This window comes from Dendrobates tinctorius, unplaced genomic scaffold (assembly GCF_039654945.1).
Source record: "Dendrobates tinctorius isolate UK_male_01 unplaced genomic scaffold, ASM3965494v1 ptg000156l, whole genome shotgun sequence".
In the NCBI taxonomy this organism is placed as follows: Eukaryota; Metazoa; Chordata; class Amphibia; order Anura; family Dendrobatidae; genus Dendrobates; species Dendrobates tinctorius.
Window position 1 is genome coordinate 22,160,025 of NW_027361823.1, and position 20,208 is coordinate 22,180,232.

The following is a 20,208-nucleotide window of genomic DNA, read 5'->3' on the forward strand; positions in this document are numbered from 1 at the left end:
CTTAGACGACTTTCTGGTAATAGGGAGGTCGGAATCCCACTGCACACTTCAAGTGAAGGAAGTAATAGCAACTCTAGTAGGACTAGGATGGATAGTAAACATCCCCAAGTCAAGGATAACCCCAGTAAAAGAGCAATCCTTCCTAGGGTTGATATTGGACTCCGAGCAACAACGCTGCCTCCTACCAGAGAGGAAAGTGACCAAGATAAGAGGCCTAGCTCGCACAGCAATACAAAGACCAAATATGACACTGAGGAACGCAATGTCCCTTTTAGGCTCACTGACATCATGTATACCCGCAGTAACATGGGCGCAGTACCACTTAAGACAACTACAGTGGGAAGTCCTGTCAGCGCAGAAACAATTAAAAGGGCATTTAGAAGGCAAACTATGTCTCTCAGTGGCTGTAAGAGATTCCCTGCTCTGGTGGACTGTAGAAAAGAATCTAACAGCTGGTGTCCCGTGGCAAAAACCAGTCGAGGACATCATTACGACAGACGCGAGTGCCACAGGGTGGGGAGCACACCTGAGATCCCATACAATACAGGGGACTTGGTCCTCACTAGAAAGCGATCAGAATTCAAATGTAAAAGAACTATGGGCAGTGGAAAAAGCCGTGAAACATTTCCTTCCCTTACTTCAGGGCCGCCACACCCGGGTCATGACGGACAATCAGGCAGTAGTAGCCTACATCAATCATCAGGGGGGAACGAGATCTCGGGGCCTCATGCAAATATCAGATCTACTCTTCCAGCTAGCAGAACAGCATCTGTTATCCATCACAGCATTGCACATAAAGGGGGCAGAAAATATACAAGCAGACTTCCTGAGTCGCAGGCATCTAAGACAAGGGAAATGGTCCCTAAACCCCCGAGTCTTCCAACAAATAGTTCAGGCCTGGGGCAGACCAGAAATAGACCTGTTCGCTACCGCACACAACCCGGAAGGTCAGGAAGTTCTGCTCGCTAAATCCAAGGGAAAACCCCTTCGCAGTAGATGCCCTACAAATACCCTGGAAGTTCATCCTGGCCTATGCATTTCCCCCGATAACAATGATCCCAGTAGTAGTCAGGAAAATCAGGGAGGATCGGGCAAGAATAATTCTTATAGCTCCTTTTTGGCCGAGAAGGCCTTGGTTCTCCCTTCTGAGGCTCATGTTAGTGACAGATCCATGGATACTACCAGAGATTCCAGACCTGCTTTCCCAGGGACCAGTGGTCCACTCTCAGGTGAAGGGCTTCCATCTAGCAGCCTGGAATTTGAGAGGGCGCTACTGAGTCGCCAGGGATTCTCTCCAGGGTTAGTCTCCACCCTGTTGAAAAGTAGGAAACCAATAACATCCCAAATCTACGGTAGAACGTGGAAAAAGTTCCTAGACTTCCTGGGGGAACCTTTAGGGGATGTAGCTCCAGTGAGACCTATCCTAGAGTTCTTACAGTCGGGGCTGCAACTGGGGTTAGCCACTAACACACTCAAAGTTCAAGTCTCAGCTTTGGGGGCCCTATATAACTGCAATTTAGCAGCCAATAGGTGGGTGTCCCGGTTCATTAAGTCCTGTTGCAGGTCAAGGCCGGTCATTATCCCAAAGATACCACCCTGGGACCTGAACCTAGTTTTGGAGGCTTTAACCAAAGATCCCTTCGAACCACTACTAGAGCTGTCACCAAAGCTACTTACACTTAAAACGGTCTTACTGGTAGCCTTAATGTCAGCCCGAAGAGTCAGCGACCTACAAGCTCTGTCTATATGTCCTCCTTATACACAGATCTTGGATGACCGAGTGGTTCTAAGACCAGACCCGGCCTATCTCCCCAAGGTAGTCCAAAAGTTTCATAGGACTCAGGAGATCTCCTTGCCGTCGTTCTGTAACAATCCCAGAAACCCGGGGGAGCAAAAGTTCCATACATTAGATGTAAGAAGAGCCATAATACAATACAATGGGGCAAAAAAGTATTTAGTCAGTCAGCAATAGTGTAAGTTCCACCACTTAAAAAGATGAGAGGCGTCTGTAATTTACATCATAGGTAGACCTCAACTATGGGAGACAAACTGAGAAAAAAAAATCCAGAAAATCACATTGTCTGTTTTTTTTTCATTTTATTTGCATATTATGGTGGAAAATAAGTATTTGGTCAGAAACAAAATTTCATCTCAATACTTTGTGATATATCCTTTGTTGGCAATGACAGAGGTCAAACGTTTTCTGTAAGTCTTCACAAGGTTGCCACACACTGTTGTTGGTATGTTGGCCCATTCCTCCATGCAGATCTCCTCTAGAGCAGTGATGTTTTTGGCTTTTCGCTTGGCAACACGGACTTTCAACTCCCTCCAAAGGTTTTCTATAGGGTTGAGATCTGGAGACTGGCTAGGCCACTCCAGGACCTTGAAATGCTTCTTACGAAGCCACTCCTTCGTTGCCCTGGCGGTGTGCTTTGGATCATTGTCATGTTGAAAGACCCAGCCACGTTTCATCATCAATGCCCTTGCTGATGGAAGGAGGTTTGCACTGAAATCTCACGATACATGGCCCCATTCATTCTTTCATGTACCCGGATCAGTCGTCCTGGCCCCTTTGCAGAGAAACAGCCCCAAAGCATGATGTTTCCACCACCATGCTTTACAGTAGGTATGGTGTTTGATGGATGCAACTCAGTATTCTTTTTCCTCCAAACACGACAAGTTGTGTTTCTACCAAACAGTTCCAGTTTGGTTTCATCAGACCATAGGACATTCTCCCAAAACTCCTCTGGATCATCCAAATGCTCTCTAGCAAACTTCAGACGGGCCCGGACATGTACAGGCTTAAGCAGTGGGACACGTCTGGCACTGCAGGATCTGAGTCCATGGTGGCGTAGTGTGTTACTTATGGTAGGCCTTGTTACATTGGTCCCAGCTCTCTGCAGTTCATTCACTAGGTCCCCCCGCGTGGTTCTGGGATTTTTGCTCACCGTTCTTGTGATCATTCTGACCCCACGGGGTGGGATTTTGCGTGGAGCACCAGATCGAGGGAGATTATCAGTGGTCTTGTGTGTCTTCGATTTTCTAATTATTGCTCCCACAGTTGATTTCTTCACTCCAAGCTGGTTGGCTATTGCAGATTCAGTCTTCCCAGCCTGGTGCAGAGCTACAATTTTGTTTCTGGTGTCCTTTGACAGCTCTTTGGTCTTCACCATAGTGGAGTTTGGAGTCAGACTGTTTGAGGGTGTGCACAGGTGTCTTTTTATACTGATAACAAGTTTAAACAGGTGCCATTACTACAGGTAATGAGTGGAGGAAAGAGGAGACTGTTAAAGAAGAAGTTACAGGTCTGTGAGAGCCAGAAATCTTGATTGCTTGTTTCTGACCAAATACTTATTTTCCACCATAATATGCAAATAAAATGAAAAAAAAAGACAATGTGATTTTCTGGATTTTTTTTTTCTCAGTTTGTCTCCCATAGTTGAGGTCTACCTATGATGTAAATTACAGACGCCTCTCATATTTTTAAGTGGTGGAACTTGCACTATTGCTGACTGACTAAATACTTTTTTGCCCCACTGTATATGTCAATAACTAGTCAGTGGAGGAAAGATCAGTCCCTTTTTGTAGCCTTTCAGGGTAGTAGAAAGGGGCACGGGGTAGCTAAAAGTACCATTGCCAGATGGATCACGGAGGCCATTATGTTATCCTACTCCGCAAGTGGCGCTCCGGTTCCAGAAGGCATCAAGGCTCACTCCACCAGAGCCGTGGCTACTTCCTGGGCAGAGAAGGCTGAGGTATCGATTGAGCAAATTTGTAAAGCCGCTACTTGGTCCTCACCTTCCACCTTTTTTAAACACTACCGACTTGATCTGTCTTCCTCTACTGACCTAACCTTTGGTAGAAGGGTGCTGCAAGCGGTGGTCCCTCCCTAAGGTGTCTTATTCTACAAAAGTCTCTCATGTGTGCCGTCATGGGAGACGGGAAAACACCAAGGTTACTTACCGGTAGCCGTTTTTTCCGGAGCCCATGACGGCACCTGTATATTCCCCCCCCTTTTCACTCCTTTGGTGTGCACTTTAGTTTGGGTATTTTTTTAGTTAGATATAATGTGGTGATAGTTTTACCATGTGTACTAACCCGGGGGGCCTCTCATGCTTTGTAAACCAACTGAAGCGAGGGAGAGGTACCGCCCTTTTATCTTCAGTAGGGTTCCTGTCCTGACTGGGCGGATCCCCTCTCTCATGTGTGCCGTCATGGGCTCCGGAAAAACCGGCTACCGGTAAGTAACCTTGGTGTTTTCCTTACAGAAACAGATGTGATATCCGGCTGTCCTGTCTGTATGCTATTTTGCCCAGTATTTTATTCTAAGATCTATTGATTTATAAAAAAGAAAAAACTTTAGTGGGAAAACCCGTTTACGTAAGGCTACCACTGGAATCATACAGTAAGCTCAGGGCATGAATCCTGATGCTTGCGATGGGTTGGTGGAAGTCTTGGAGTAATTGCTGCTTTCGCCATGCTTTACTCTAACCCTTATGGTGACTGCCGGGTTACGCTGCCTGCATGTAAATGCATACGGTGGATAAACGGCTAGCTGTAGTGCCATGTTCTATTTATCATCAGTCTTTCATGTATTAGATGCTACGTGAGCCTGCACTAACCTCACTCTTCCTTCCCCTTACTTCACAGCAGAGCACTATCTGAGCAGCAGCAATTACATGGACTGCATCTCCTCTCTAACTGGAAGCAATGGCTGTAATCTGAATAGCTCATTCAAAGGCTCCGACCTCCCTGAGCTGTTCAGCAAGCTTGGACTGGGGAAATATACCGACATCTTCCAGCAACAAGAGGTCAGCATGTTCACAGATCTGCCGTAATCTGCGAGTATAAGGCCTGTTTCACATTTCCGTTTTTTGACGTCAGTCAAATTCCGTCACTTTTAGAAAAAAAGGATCCGCTTTTTTTTTTTTTTTGATCCGTTTTTTTCCCCCATAGACTTACATTAGCAGCGGATTTTGACTGACGGTCGTCCGTCTCACCCGTTTTTTGACGGATCCGTCAGATTTCTAGCGGTTCCCGTGCGGGTGAGACTGACTCTGAAACGTTTTTTCAGACTGACGGGCCGCTATTTTGTATTGCACATGCCCAGCAGATTTGCTCTGGCAGGGATTTTAACCCTGAATAGCGTTCCGGAAAGGCTGCAAGAGAAAAACCTCTCCCTCTCCCCCTTTTTCTTGCAATAGACGATCTGGATATGAAGGTTTTTCATTTTTTTATGACCTCAGTGGAAGGCGTAATATGAAAATCTATACTGCTCTTTTCATCGCTAAATCATATATTTAAACATTAATTTGGCATCTTTGTAAATTGCTTAACGTCAAGCCTTTCCAGTTAGCCCTAAAATGCAAGATACATTCATAAAGCTAAACTCCTTTCGTCAATGAAACAAAGAAAGCAAAACAAAGTTGTGTTTTTTATTTATTTTTTTTTGTTTTTTTTTTTTTTGTTTTTTGTTTTTTAGCTTAAGGTGCTGATTCTCCACTTTAATTTGAGGGTATTCACATCCTAATTGGAGATAACAATTAGGAATCAAATCTCTTTAATATCCAGCTGCCTCTTCTTTTTATATGGACCACAAGTAAATGAACAATTATCTTCAAAGCTCTTTAATATGCCATATGGGTTGTTCTCTCATTATTCAATCATCAATTAAGCAGGTAAAAGGTTTGGAGCTGATTCCTGGTGTGGTATTTGCATTTGGAATCTGTTGCTGAGAGACTAATAGACTGCAAAAAAAAAAAAAAAAAAGAAATTCAGAAATGTTAGGAGTGGCTAAATCAACAGTTTAATGCAGTGTGCAAAAAAAGTGCACCGGTGAGCTTGGGAACTCATAAACGCCTGGACGTTCTCTGAATACAAGTAGTGGATGATTGCAGAATCCTTTTCATGGTAAAGAAAAACCCCTTCACAACAATCCTCCCAAGTGAACATTCTCCAGGAAGTAATATTTCAGTAACTAATTGCACTCATGATGAAGATTTCTCTTCATGGTAGAAACAGAGGAATCAACACAAGGTGGAAACCATTAATCAGCCTTAAAAATATGCTAGATTAGACTTTTCAAAAAAAAAAAAAAAACTCTAAAGAATCCAGATTGGGTACTAGAAGAGTATTCTCTGGACAGATGAAAATACGTTTCTGTTCAGTTGTAGTAATACAGGAACCAGATTTTTTTCGGATTATAAGATGCTCCGGATTATAAGACTCACCCCAAATTTGAGGAGAACAATAGGAATACATTTTTTTTTTTTTTTTTAATAAAATGGTGGTGCTTCTTATAATCCATGTGTCTTATCGCTTACCGGGGTTGGTGGCTACAGTGAAGCGGGGTCACTGGAGGAGGCAGGAGGGGTGTGTTGCTGTAGGCTGGAATGAGGAGGTGTTCCGATGTGCGGCGTGCTGCTGCTGGGGTCTCCGATGCTGCTACGGGGGCTCTGCCGACATTTTGTGACAGGTCAGGTCAGAGTCCCCACAGTTTCATGGTTTCCTATGCGGTGGACTCCGGGAAAATAGCTGCAGGGGTTGGCGCATGCGCAGATGGAGATCTCGGCACCAAGATTTCGGGAGATGAGATCAGCGCCGGAGACCCCCCCCCTCATCCCAGCCTGCAGCAACTATACTGAAGAGGTATATCCGCATTATAAGACGCACAAATTTGTGGGGAAAAAGTGCGTCTTATCAAAAAAAAAAAAACGGTACTGTTGAAAACCTTTTGTCCACATTCAGATAATTGCTTCCCTCTATCTTTTACTCCTTCTTGACATATGGTGTAGATTTACATTATATGTTGTGCCCCTTAGATTGCTTTGGGCTTCGACTCTGAGCCTGCATCTTTCCCTGCACATTGGTTTTTGCATACTTCTACTGACCTGGGAAATCATATTTCCAGGTCAGTCTTGCCATAAAGTGAACATGATAAACCCAAAAGCCAGTTGTGGAATTGCACTTTTTTGCAATTTCACCGCAGTTGTAATGCCCCCCCACAATTTTCCAGTACACTTGTGGTAAAATCAATGGTGCCATTCAAAAGTACAGGTCATCCCGCAAAAAAAACAAGACCTCATATGGCCATATTCATGGATATGTAAAAACGTTAGGCCTCTTGGAAGAAGGGGAGTCAAACGCAAAATGGCCCTTGGTTGAAGACCTTTTTTAATTTATTGGTTACAGATTTGACCCTTCTTTCAGAATGCCACATTATCCAAAGTGAAGCCTAAGTCAGTGATCAGCAGAGTAGGGCTGTGATAGTTACCCTCCACCTTAAATTGCCACTTTGTTAAACATGTACATTTGTTCTGTGCCTGCTCCTTGGGTAGAATCTTACCTGGGGCTTGTACAAAAGTTCTACATGAATTAAGCTTGAAAAATATTTTGGGCAGTAAAAGCAGATTATTTTAACCCCTTCACGACCTATGACGCCTACGTAGGCGTCATGAAAAGCAGTGCCCAAACGACCTATGACGCCTACGTAGGCGTCATGCTATAAATAGCCCCCCTGCGGGTCGGGTGACCGGGGTCACTGAAAGGTCACCCGACCCGCACACAAAGGACCCTTCAGAGTTAACACCTGGGGGTGTGGCTTAGCCCCCACGTGCCTACGATCGCTCTGATTGGCTGTTAAAAGTGAAACTGCCAATCAGAGCGATTGTAATATTTCACCAATGAAAATTGGTGAAATATTACAATCCAGCCATGGCCGATGCTGAAATAGCATCGGACATGGCTGGACACCGAGACCCGACCCCCCCCACACCGACTGACGGCACCGATCGGCTGCCGCCACCTTCTGACGGCACCGATCGGCAGCCGCCGTCATGATCTGCCCCCCCCGCCTTCTCTCCTCCCCCCCAGCCCTCCGATCATCCCCTCTCACCCTCCGATCACCCCCTCACCCTCCTTTGTGCCTCCGATCTCCCGCTATCCGTCCCGGTGTCCTGCCGTCCAGCGTCATGGGCGCCGCCATCTTGCAAGATGGCGGGCGCATGCGCAGTGCGCCGAATCGAATCTGCAATGCTGCAGATTCATTTATTTTGATCACTATGATAAACTTTCATAGTGATCAAAATAAATAAAAAGTAAATCACCGCCCCCTTTATCACCCCCATAGGTAGGGACAAATAATAAAATATTTTTTTTTTTTTTTTTCCATTAGGGTTAGGTCCAGGGCTAGGGTTAGGGCTAGGGTTAGGGCTAGGGTTAGGGTTAGGGTTGGACTAAGGGTTAGGGTTGGACTAGGGGTTAGGGTTGGACTAGGGGTTAGGGTTGGACTAGGGGTTAGGGTTGGACTAGGGGTTAGGGTTGGACTAGGGGTTAGGGTTGGACTAGGGGTTAGGGTTGGACTAGGGGTTAGGGTTGGACTAAGGGTTAGGGTTGGACTAAGGGTTAGGGTTGGACTAAGGGTTAGGGTTGAATTTAGGGTTGGGGTTGAATTTAGGGTTAGGGTTGAATTTAGGGTTAGGGTTGGAATTGGGATTAGGGTTGGGGTTGGGATTACGGTTAGGCTTGTGGTTAGGGTTAGAGTTGGGATTTCGTTAGGGGTGTGTTGGGATTAGGGTTGTGGTTAGGGTTATGATTAGGGTTGGGATTAGGGTTAGGGGTGTGTTGGCGTTAGGGTTGGAGATAGAATTGAGGGGTTTCCACTGTTTAGGCACATCAGGGGCTCTCCAAACGCGACATGGAGCCACCATTTATTCCAGCCAATTTTGCGTTCAAAAAGTCAAACGGTGCTCCCTCCATTTCGAGCCCCGACGTGTGCCCAAACAGTGGTGTACCCCCACTTATGGGGTATCAGGGTACTCAGGAAAAATTGCACAACAACTTTAGGGGTCTAATTTCTCCTGTTACCCTTGGGAAAATAAAAAAATGGGGGCGAAAATAATTATTTTTGTGGAAAAAAAAGATTTTTTATTTTCACGGTTCTGCGTTATAAACTTCTGTGAAGCACTTGGGGGTTCAACGTGCTCACCACACATCTAGATAAGTTCCTTGGGGGGTCTAGTTTCCAAAATGGGGTCACTTGTGGGGGGTTTCCACTGTTTAGGTACATCAGGGGCTCTGCAAACGTAACATGACGCCCACAGACCATTCCATCAAGTCGGCATTTCAAAACGTCACTACTTCCATTCCGAGCCCCAACGTGTCCCCGAACAGTGGTCCCCCCCATATATGGGGTACCAGCGTACTCAGGACAAACTGGACAACAACTTTTGGGGTCCAATTTATCCTGTTACCCTTGGGAAAATAAAAAATAGTGGGCTAAAAATCACTTTTTGAGGAAAAAAAAATATTTTTTTATTTTCACAGCTCTGCGTTATAAACTTCTGTGAAGCACTTGGGGGTTCAACGTGCTCACCACACATCTAGATAAGTTCCTTGGGGGGTCTAGTTTCCAAAATGGGGTCACTTGTGGGGGGTTTCCACTGTTTAGGTACATCAGGGGCTCTGCAAACGTAACATGACGCCCACAGACCATTCCATCAAGTCGGCATTTCAAAGCGTCACTACTTCCCTTCCGAGCCCCAACGTGTGCCCAAACAGTGGTCCCCCCCCACTTATGGGGTACCAGCGTACTCAGGACACACTGGACAACAACTTTTGGGGTCCAATTTATCCTGTTACCCTTGTGAAAATAAAAAATAGTGGACTAAAAATAATTTTTTGAGGAAGAAAAAATATTTTTTTATTTTCACGGCTCTGCGTTATAAACTTCTTTGAAGCACTTGGGGGTTCAACGTGCTCACCACACATCTATATTAGTTTCTTGGGTGATCTAGTTTCCAAAATGGGGTCATTTGTGGGGGGTTTCCACTGTTTAGGTACATCAGGGGCTCTGCAAACATAACATGACGCCCACAGACCATTCCATCAAGTCGGCATTTCAAAACGTCACTACTTCCCTTCTGAGCCCCAACGTGTGCCCAAACAGTGGTCCCCCCCACATATGTGGTACCAGCGTACTCAGGACAAGCTGGACAACAACTTTTGGGGTCCAATTTATCCTGTTACCTTTGTGAAAATAAAAAATAGCAGGCTAAAAATTTATTTTTTGAGGGAAAAAAATATTTTTATTTTAACGGCTCTGCGTTATAAACTTCTGTGTAGCACCTGGGGGTTCAAAGTGCTCACTATGCATCTAGATAAGTTCCTTAGGGGGTCTAGTTTCCAATATGGGGTCATTTGTGGGGGAGCTCCAAAGTTTACGCACACAGGGGCTCTGCAAACACAACATGGTGTCCGCTAACGATTGGAGCTAATTTTCCATTCAAAAAGTCAAATGACGCTCCTTCCCTTCTGAGTCATGCCGTGCGCTCAAACAGTGGTTTTCCCCCACATATGGGGTACCAGTGTACTCAGGACAAACTGGACAACAACTTTTGGGGTCCAATTTATCCTGTTACCCTTGGGAAAATAAAAAATAGCGGGCTAAAAAATCATTTTTGAGGAAAAAAAATTATTTTTTTATTTTCACTGCTCTGCGTTATAAACTTCTGTGAAGCACTTGGGGGTTCAAAGTGCTCACCACACATCTAGATAAGTTCCTTCGGGGGTCTAGTTTCCAAAATGGGGTCACTTGTGGGGGAGCTCCAATGTTTAGGCACACAGGGGCTCTCCAAATGCGACATGGTGTCCGCTAACGATTGGAGCTAATTTTCCAATCAAAAAGTCACATGGCGCTCCTTCCCTTCCGGGCCTTGCGGTGCGCCCAAACAGTGGTTTATGACCACATATGAGATATTGATGTACTCAGGAGAAATTGCCCAACAAATTTTAGGATCCATTTTATCCTGTTGCCCATGTGAAAATGAAAAAACTGAGGCCAAATAAAATTTTTGTGAAAAAAAAAAGTACTTTTTTTTTTTACAGATCAATTTGTGAAGCACCTGGGGGTTCAAAGTGCATACTATGCATCTAGATAAGTTCTTTGGAGGGTCTAGTTTCCAAAATGGGCTCACTTGTGGGGGAGCTCCAATGTTTAGGCACACAGGTACTCTTAAAACAAGACATGGCAACCGCTAAACATTCAAGCATATTTTACATTCAAAAAGTAAAATGGCGCTCCTTGCCTTCTGAGCCCTGCCGTGCGCCCAAATAGTGGTTTATGACCACATATGAGGTATCAGTGTACTCAGGAGAAATTGCCCAACAAATTTTAGGATACATTTTATCCTGTTACCCATGTGAAAATGAAAAAACTGATGCTAAAATAAAATTTTGGTTGGAAAAATTAAAATGTCCATTTTTTCATTCCATGTTGCTTTAGTTCCTGTGAAGCACCTGAAGGGTTAATAATCTTCTTGAATATAGTTTTGAGTAGCTTGAGGGGTGCAGTTTTTAGAATGGTGACACTTTTGGGTATTTTCTGCCATATAGACCCCTCAAAGTGACTTCAAATGTGAGGTGGTCCCTAAAAAAAATGGTTTTGTAAATTTTGTTGTAAAAATGAGAAATTGCTGGTCAACTTTTAACCCTTATAACTTCCTAACGAAAAAAAATGTTGTTTCCAAAATTGTGCTGATGTAAAGTAGACATGTGGGAAATGTTATTTATTAACTATTTTGTGTCACATAACTCTCTGGTTTAACAGAATAAAAATTCAAAATTTGAAAATTGCAAAATTTTCAAAATTTTTGCCAAATTTCCATTTTTTTCACAAATAAACGCAAAAATTATTGACCTAAATATACCACTATCATGAAGCCCAATATGTCACGAAAAAACAATCTCGGAATCGCTAGGATGCGTTGAAGCGTTCCTGAGTTATTACCTCATAAAGGGACATTGGTCAGAATTGCAAAAAATGGCCAGGTCATTAAGGTCAAAATAGGCTGGGTCATGAAGGGGTTAAAAAGAAATTTGGTTTGGAAACTGGAGCCCTCATACCTCTCCATCTTAAACTTAATAGACTTGATTTGACCAAATGTTGTAGGTCTTTCCAAGTAGAAATCTGGTTCTGTTCACTTGAAAATGACAGGTTTCTTGCATTCAAACTCTTGTTGGATGTAAATTTTACTGTTAACCAACGAATTGATTTTCCTGGCTGCAGTATCGCTTTACTGGGTGTGTCTGGTGCAGTCATGATAATCATCTGCATGCATACCTTAAGGAAGAACTACCCGAAATCTCATTGTTTTCATTCTCAGAAAGCTTCGTAGCCTCAATGTTATCTGGTTTTCCTCAACTGTTTTGCCTAATCGGAGACACATGAAAATGCTGTAATATCCATGATTTTGAGGACAAGGCCCATCCTTTTTACAGGGCTTTTTCTGCCAACAATTTGTATAGAAAAAAGTCCCAATGATAACTGAGTCTTCATGTACAGCATGTGACACTAGCACAGAAAAGGTACAATATGATTTCTGAACTGTATAACTGATCATGATTCGAACTCCATTATTTTTGCTTTTTAGATTGATCTACAGACATTCCTCACATTGACCGATCAGGATTTAAAGGAGCTTGGCATAACTACATTTGGTGCTCGGAGGAAAATGCTGCTGGCAATCTCAGGTAATGTGCCATTTGCCTTCACTTTCGGACTAATATGCACTGTGCTATGTACTTGGATCCAAGTGAGTTCTGCAGATATGACCATGCAAGTCTCCCAGGTAATGGTGGTCTTTAGTGGAACTCCAGACAAAAGGACAAATGTCCCTTCAGCATAATTCTTGCGAATCAGGACTCCAGGCCATCTTCTGTGCAGGAGACTACGACAAGGCTACTGTCCAAGGTAATGGAGCTCTTGTTCTAGTTCCCTTCACAGCAGTTTTCCAGGATCATCACTGTACAGGGGAAAAATGGGTGACAGAGCCTGGTTACCCCATAAAACATATATTGCTACCGCAGGAAAGCTGGTGGACCCAGAGATCATAGATCTAACACTGATCAAGAGAATGGGAACTTGTATATCGGAGGGTAAACAGTTATAAAGGTCTTATGTGGCCATTGCCCAAGAAATTTACATGGGTACCTCAGGCAGCTCACTCTTGGAGACAGCGAGGCTCCAAGTTGACTTTATTTAGATGCCCTTCAGATTGAGCGAGAGTAATCCTATGCACAGAGTCTTGATGATCATTTTTCCAGATTTACCAGTTCTTAAATTAAGCAGATTGATACAGGACATTGGAGCCAGCATGGCACGCAGGCAGCTAGCATTATATAGTATTCTCTTTATTTATTCTTTGCTATAAAACTTGGAAGGAATACGTTCAAGTGCAATAGAGAAGCCTAAATGGCCTATGAAATAATGTGACTGAGATCAGAGTGGTGAGAGACGCTGAATGTTTGCCTGCGGCACGAGTTGAAAAATATTTTAAACCAATGTGGTGGGCGGAGTTCATACAGCTAACAGGAGTGTTAATGAAATATTTAGGAATGAGGAAGAAGGTGGTGTTTGGAGAAATTTTAATTAGGGCTTTACTGCTTAGGGCTTTACTGCAACTGGAAAATGGAATTTTACGTTCAGAAATTTTTCGTAAACAACCAGCCAGCAATTCCCTTTTACATTACAATAGTGCACATCCTCACTATGTTAAAAATGCTTTACCATTCAGTCAATTTCTTAGACTTAAAAAATTTAATAGCCATGATGAGGGTTTTCAAAGACAAGCGAGTGAATTGTACAGCAGGTTCTGACGGAGAGGTTATCCCGACTCTGTTCTGGATTCTGCTGTGCAGAGGGTTAATAATGCTGGAATCATCAATAACCAGAGTAAAAAAGAAAAGGAAAAACATCTTGTTTTTTGTTTTGCTTTTAATTCCATGGATAAACATATTAGGACAGTAATCAGACGGAATTGGCATCTTTTGGAAAGTGATAGGGATCTATCAGATGTTGTGAATAGAGGTCCGTTATTTGCAAGTAAACGGAGTACTAATCTCCGGGATTTATTGGTAAGGAATACATATCAGAATAAACAAAAAAATTGGTTAGAATTAAGTAGCCCGGTAGGAAACTACAAATGCAAGAATTGTGCTTGGTGTCCTTTTAAACTGAGTGGAAAAACTATTAAGATGGGATCCATTTGTCATGAAGTCAAGGAGTTTATTTCATGTAAAACCGCTTTTGTAGTTTGTTCTATTTTGCCCATGCGGCTTTTTCTACATCGGAAAAACAATTCGACCTCTGTGAGGTTTAGAGAGCACTTTAATATCAGTACAGGAAAAGGGGTTCCTAGGCTCATAGAACATATGAGGAAAATTCATGGAGGGAATGCAGAGGCATTGCGGTTTGCTGGTGTGGAAAGAGTTTCTGCACCTCAGCATGGAGGGAATCACGGCAAGTGCCTCCTGCAGGTGGAAGCTAAATGGATCCTCCGTACTAAAGCTACAGTTCCACTTGGTTTGAATGAAAAGGTAGATATGTCTGTATTTCTTTGAACAGTTAAGATTTCACTTTGTTGTAACTGGATACAGAGCTATTAGAACATGTTTTTTTGTGATTTTTGTTATTTTTTTGTAAAAGAGTCTTGAGACACGCTCAGGTGGGGGGGGGAGTTATCACCCACGCATGTGGTTAAATTTGTATTACCCGCAGTCTGAGCATAGGACCTGTTGAAGCGCATTGGGCGCGAAACGGCTGTCTGTCTTTTCAGCGCATTGCTCCCGTGCTAACGCCTATGCCTTGTTCATGTGAAATAAAATAATCGTTTTTATTTGAACGGTGAGTGCCATCCTATTTTTTTCCATTCTCATAATTGAAATGTCTTGTCTTTTCAACATGGGATTGAGCACCCGTTCTAAATGGGAATAAGGTGATGTGGATATGATGGAATATGTGCTGATATCAAGGGTATTTTGTACATCATACAACGGTTTCTGTTATCTGTTTCTCTTTACGTGTGGACTTTACTGCTTGTATTTGAGCCTTATTTTTTTTGATCAGTTTAAAAATGTTTTTTCCATGAATCTTTAATCATAAGACCACTTAAGCTGACCACATATTAGATGTAGAGTTGAGCGACTTTGGTCGGATCGGGTTTCATGAAACAAAGTTTGTTTCAGATGAAACTGGTCCGACTAGGGCAAAAAAAGTCGGAGTTTCGTCCGAAACCTGACCCCAATGCAAGTCAATGGGGAATAAAAGTCTGCATTGAGTGGATGAATGTCATCCGCTCAATGCTGACTTTTTTATTCCCCATTGACTTGCATTGCGGTCGGGTTTCGGACGAAACTCCGACTTTTTTTTGCCCTAGTCGGACCAGTTTCATCTGAAACAAATTTTGTTTCATGAAACCCGATCCGACCAAAGTCGCTCAACTCTAATGGCTGTCTTCTGAACGATCATTCAGCCAGCAGCTATCTCCCCCGACTGCTCCATATAAAGGAACTTTTGGCTTCACTTTCCCGTGTTCTTTGGACTTGGCCAGAATCACTTGTAAGTGGCTTATCTCTGTGCCAAACGGAAGAAATACTTGCTGATAAGAAACAAGCTGGCTCATTCTCTCCTGACCTAATTTGTTGTGGGAGTGTCAGGAAGCCACCAAAAAGTCGTCTTGTGAAAACCCATGCTGTCATTGAGTTATGGCACATCCAGCGACCCTTTGACAATAGTCTGAAAGAAAACTGTACTATTGAGTGATTCGCATGGTGTTCCCTGTTCTGGCATCTGTGAGATTCATTTTTGCCATAAAGATCTGGACACTCAGATGCGCTCATTATAATTTCAGCGGTGCTGCCGAAGTCGTCTCATCTTTTTTTGATCACATCTCTATATAGGAGAAAGATATTAATAAATCGTCTGCAGATTGGGCATGTCTGCAGATTGGGCATGTCTGCAGATTGGGCATGTCTGCAGATTGGGCATGTCTGCAGATTGGGCATGTCTGCAGATTGGGCATGTCTGCGGTGCTTCTTTACTCAATTGCCTTAATGCCTGTTATAAAAAGGAAATTGACATTTATTTTTAGGAAATAATGTAATATTGCTCGCTACATTTATCACTCTACTTCTATAGTACATTCATTTCTGAATTTTGATATTTACAGAACTGAATAAAAACAGAAGAAAGTTGTTTGAGCCGACCAGTATCCGATCGTCTTTCTTGGAAGGAGGAGCGAGCGGAAGGCTTCCACGCCAGTATCACGCAGACATTGCCAGTGTCAGTGGTCGCTGGTAGCAGTCAGCAGGATCACAAGTGCAGAGAACCATCATGGCTGACCTGTGGACAAACCCTAGCTACAAATTCTATTTTTTTTTTTATATTCCATCAGCACTTTAACGTCAAGGTACCACGGACCAAAGTTACGTGTTCACACAAGTACTTGTTGTTCAGAACACCAAATGTGGGATATGTTTTGTTTGACTGTGTAGACTGGACCGAAATGCAATAGCAGAAAAAACTTTAATGGTTTTATGTTTTAGTATTTTATGTATAACTATAATAATGTATGCACTGAAATTTTACCTTTACTGAATGAAGAATTAATCTCTCAGACCTTCGAGGGCATGACCTAATGGTTTTATTGTGAAGGAATTTTCTAGTACTCAGTAGTAGTAATAATCAGATATTTCTGCACTTTACATCCTCCCCACTGTGTCTCCTGTGGATATCTCATGTTCTCTCCTCTCCCTCCGTGTAAACAGTTTGTCACTAATCGCAATCATAGCCTGATGCATTTACAGCGGCCACAATCCATCCTCTGTAAGTATTATAAAGTATTTCTATGTTGCCAATGTAAGCTGGAAACTAGGAAAGATTTTGTGATTACTGGTAGATGACCTTTTTTTATTCTGTTATTTAATAATCTCTGAACGCTTACAATGAAACAAGTTCACTGTAACAGATGAAAGGACCAGGGTGGACTTTGTAGTTAGGATTTCTTCTCCTTTGCTCTTATCCCCAGAAATGACAATGCAAACTAAGAAGCAGGAGATGAATGATGCTTTTACATGTACTTAAGCAGGTAACCTCTATCTGCTTGTCCTATGGCCTTCCATTAAAAAAAAAAAGCTACGCCAGTTCAATTTACCAGTGCCTAATGGGGATACTCTTTGTATGTTAATAACCAAAGGTGAAAATTGCGCAGCAAAGACATCCATCACTTTTATACTGTGAAACCTCAAGGAAGCCTAAAGTTATACTATGTGACCATAATCTTGAAAGCCTTGTTACAATGTCTCAGTAGGGTCAGCCAGGTTCCATTTTTCGAGAACTAGGAATTGCATGTACTGTAAAATTCATTGGACTGTAAAGGAATATTGCTAATCCTCTTTGTACAGAAAGCCTTAAAGCTCTAGAATGTGGAGCTTCACCAGCAGTGAGACATTCCACCTGGACAAGTGCTCTTGATTAGTGGCACCTTAAGGGTCTGAAAGCAAGGTCAACCACCAGTGATTTGCTTTCATAAAAAAATTGCCACATGACTATTTGCACACAAAGGGAATGTTTTTTTGTTATTTTTTTTTTTTAAAGATATATAAATATAAATCTATTCTTTTGCTGTTTTGCTGCACAGAGTTACATTTATGGGCATAGGCATTGCAGCAACAAAATAACTGTTGATTTCTAAGTCGTCACTATTGAGGGGTGGTTATAGGGCTTTGCACACTACGTTTTGTTGAACCACTTCTTTTTACAAATTTTGTAGTGTTAATACTAGAAAGCATTTGATGCCATATGGATCTTTTCGGAATCCCACATTTCAATAACACACATGGGTATTGAAACTTTTTATAATTTTTTTTATAGTATTTCCCTTTCTGTTCTATTATGCTTAAATTCTATGACTTGATTTTTGAATATTGTTGTATGTGACGGGGTGTGGCACGGGAATATTCTATCACCCATAGCTACTGCAAGAGTAATCGGAACATACATTGTATGTATACAATAGACCTCTAGAGAATCCTTCTCAGTGCTTGTTTTTTCCTTTTTAATCCTGATCCATAAATGACAGCGTATGCCAGATTACTTCCATCCCGGCATTTGTTACTTTTATGTTGTGCCTTGAGAGTGACAAGTTATCTGTAAATGTAGAACAGATACAGATTGTATTTCATTCAGGGGTGGGTGGGGGTCAACATTTTGTTCTGTTTTTTTTTTTTTTTTTACTTTTTTAATTAAATGTGGATTGTGACCATTAAAATGGAGTTTTTTTAACTAATCATGTGTTATTTTCAAGAAAAATAAATTTATAACCCCCAAATTGTGTAATTGTTTTTTTTTTTTTTTATATATATATTTTATATTTTCATTCATTCTTGCCAAGTAGTAATAAAAACTGAAGAAGGTGCAGACATTAAATAAAAATTAGAAGAGAAACTTTGACTTTTGGTGATGATTTTAAGGGGATTTCCCGACTGTTTGAGTTCATGTTCTACTGATAGGTGATCAATGCCAGATCGGTGGGGAACTGAACAGGACTGCTCTGTACCCTGTAGCAGCCATTCTCGGGTAACATGGCTCTTACTGAAATACCAGCTGAGCTGAAGAACCTGGTGATCAGCCAGGAATCAAAGAATGGGAGGTAGGTATGGTAGTTGTCACCATTCACTGTATCCCGCCACAGTAGGATCTTCAAACCGCTAAATGAGGGAGTGGTTTCAACAGTTCCCTCTGCTTTCCACCAGTAGCAACAGCAGAGATGTCCCATTGCCTTCATTTTTTTGTTACATTAGTGCCTGTCTTATATTTATTGCAACTCCCCAAAAAGCTAACTATTAGTATCTGAGCTTTTCTTTTCACATTAGTGTTAGCTAACTTTTCTCTTCTCATCCCTGACCCACTTTCCTATGAATAAACTTTGAGCAGTGTATTCACAGCTGTAATTTTTTTTTTTTTTTTTAAATTTTGCTGTGAGCCGAGATCAGCTAATGTAGCCACTGTTTGCCTTTATATTGATCTTCTTTTTTGCCTGTCAAGACTGACAAAGATGGAGCTTAAGGTTGTCGTCAACAATGTGTCTCAATGCGTTTGGTAGAGCGTGGAAGTATTGGCCAAATGCAGAATCAATTGCCCACTGATCAAGATTTATGGGTACATGCAAGGACCAGCCAGCATCTGTTTTAAGAAGGCAAAAATATTTCTCCTTCACTTGAATAGCAACCCTTAAGTATTTTTTTGATGGATGTGTTCAATGGATACAGAAAACATTCTAACCCTGTGTATGTATCTCCATAGCCCCTTTTTTATAGTCATAAACCAGAAAACCTTAAAAACAGCGTTGTTAGTCCCACCATGCGGAGAAGTTATATATGGAATTGCTGGAGGACATAGAAGTTTAATGAAATATATGCTACTTGGTGTTAATTACCTGATGATGTAGCATCCTTTATTTTTAGAAATAATCTATTGTATGTTCCTTAGGAAACATTTTAACTGGTACAGTTGCACTGTCCCCCATAGCACTTGGGCTATGTGCCCACGATCTGGAGTAGCAGCACTTTGGACACATCGCATGTTCACTGCGTCCAAAGTGCTGCCTTCTGTTGAACACAGGTAAATCCGTATGTGTTCAGTGAACCATGCGGATTTACCGCATTCAGTAGATTTGTTGATGTAACTTCTGATGCAGAGACTAGCGTCTCTACAAGAGAAATTGACAAGCTAAGGCCGGTTTCACATTAGCGCTTTTTAAGCGCACGCACGGCCGGGGGTAGCTCCGCCCCCGAGCCGGCTCTCTGCCCGGCGTGCCCGCCCCTTGCTTGTAGCGCCGCCTCCTAGCGCACAGCGGCGCCTGCGATCGGCGCACCTTATCTTTAGCATAGGGTGCGCAGATCGTGCGCAGGCCGTGCGCTAGTTGCGCTTTGACCTGCGCTGCGCACTTTTGACGGTGCGCCATGCGCGCCAAAATCAAACTTTTCGGATTTTGGCGTGCATGGCGCACCGTCAAAAGTGAGCAGCGCAGGTCAAAGCGCAACTAGCGCACGGCCTGCGCACGATCTGCGCACCCTATGCTAAAGATAGGGTGCGCCGATCGCAGGCGCCGCTGTGCGCTAGGAGGCGGCGCTACAAGCAAGGGGCGGGCACGCCGGGCAGAGAGCCGGCTCGGGGGCGGAGCTACCCCCGGCCGTGCGTGCGCTTAAAAAGCGCTAATGTGAAACCGGCCTAAGGTCTTGAAAGACACACCGCATATCAGTGTCTGCGGGTGATCCGCTAGCATCTGTTCACTCGTAGTGTACATGCTATTTCTATAAATCACATCCACTATGCTGTAACATCTGGCTGCTGCGGGTTTGACGCTACATAAA

General features: G+C 42.8%; 1 protein-coding gene across 4 annotated transcripts in view; it reads left to right on the plus strand.

The window, feature by feature from the left end:
* Nucleotides 1–18,164, plus strand: part of BICC1 (BicC family RNA binding protein 1) — a 291,846-nt gene extending 273,682 nt beyond the window's left edge. For 3 of the 4 annotated variants that reach the window (XM_073548256.1, XM_073548255.1, XM_073548253.1), the window contains exons 19-21: nt 4,651–4,811; nt 12,429–12,528; nt 16,005–18,164. In XM_073548256.1, coding sequence (XP_073404357.1) covers nt 4,651–4,811; nt 12,429–12,528; nt 16,005–16,135 — 392 coding nt within the window. In that variant the 3' untranslated portion in view covers nt 16,136–18,164. The remainder of the gene's footprint in view (nt 1–4,650; nt 4,812–12,428; nt 12,529–16,004) is intronic. The other variant, XM_073548254.1, reaches the window with a different exon arrangement.
* The last annotated feature ends 2,044 nt before the right edge of the window (nt 18,165–20,208 follow it).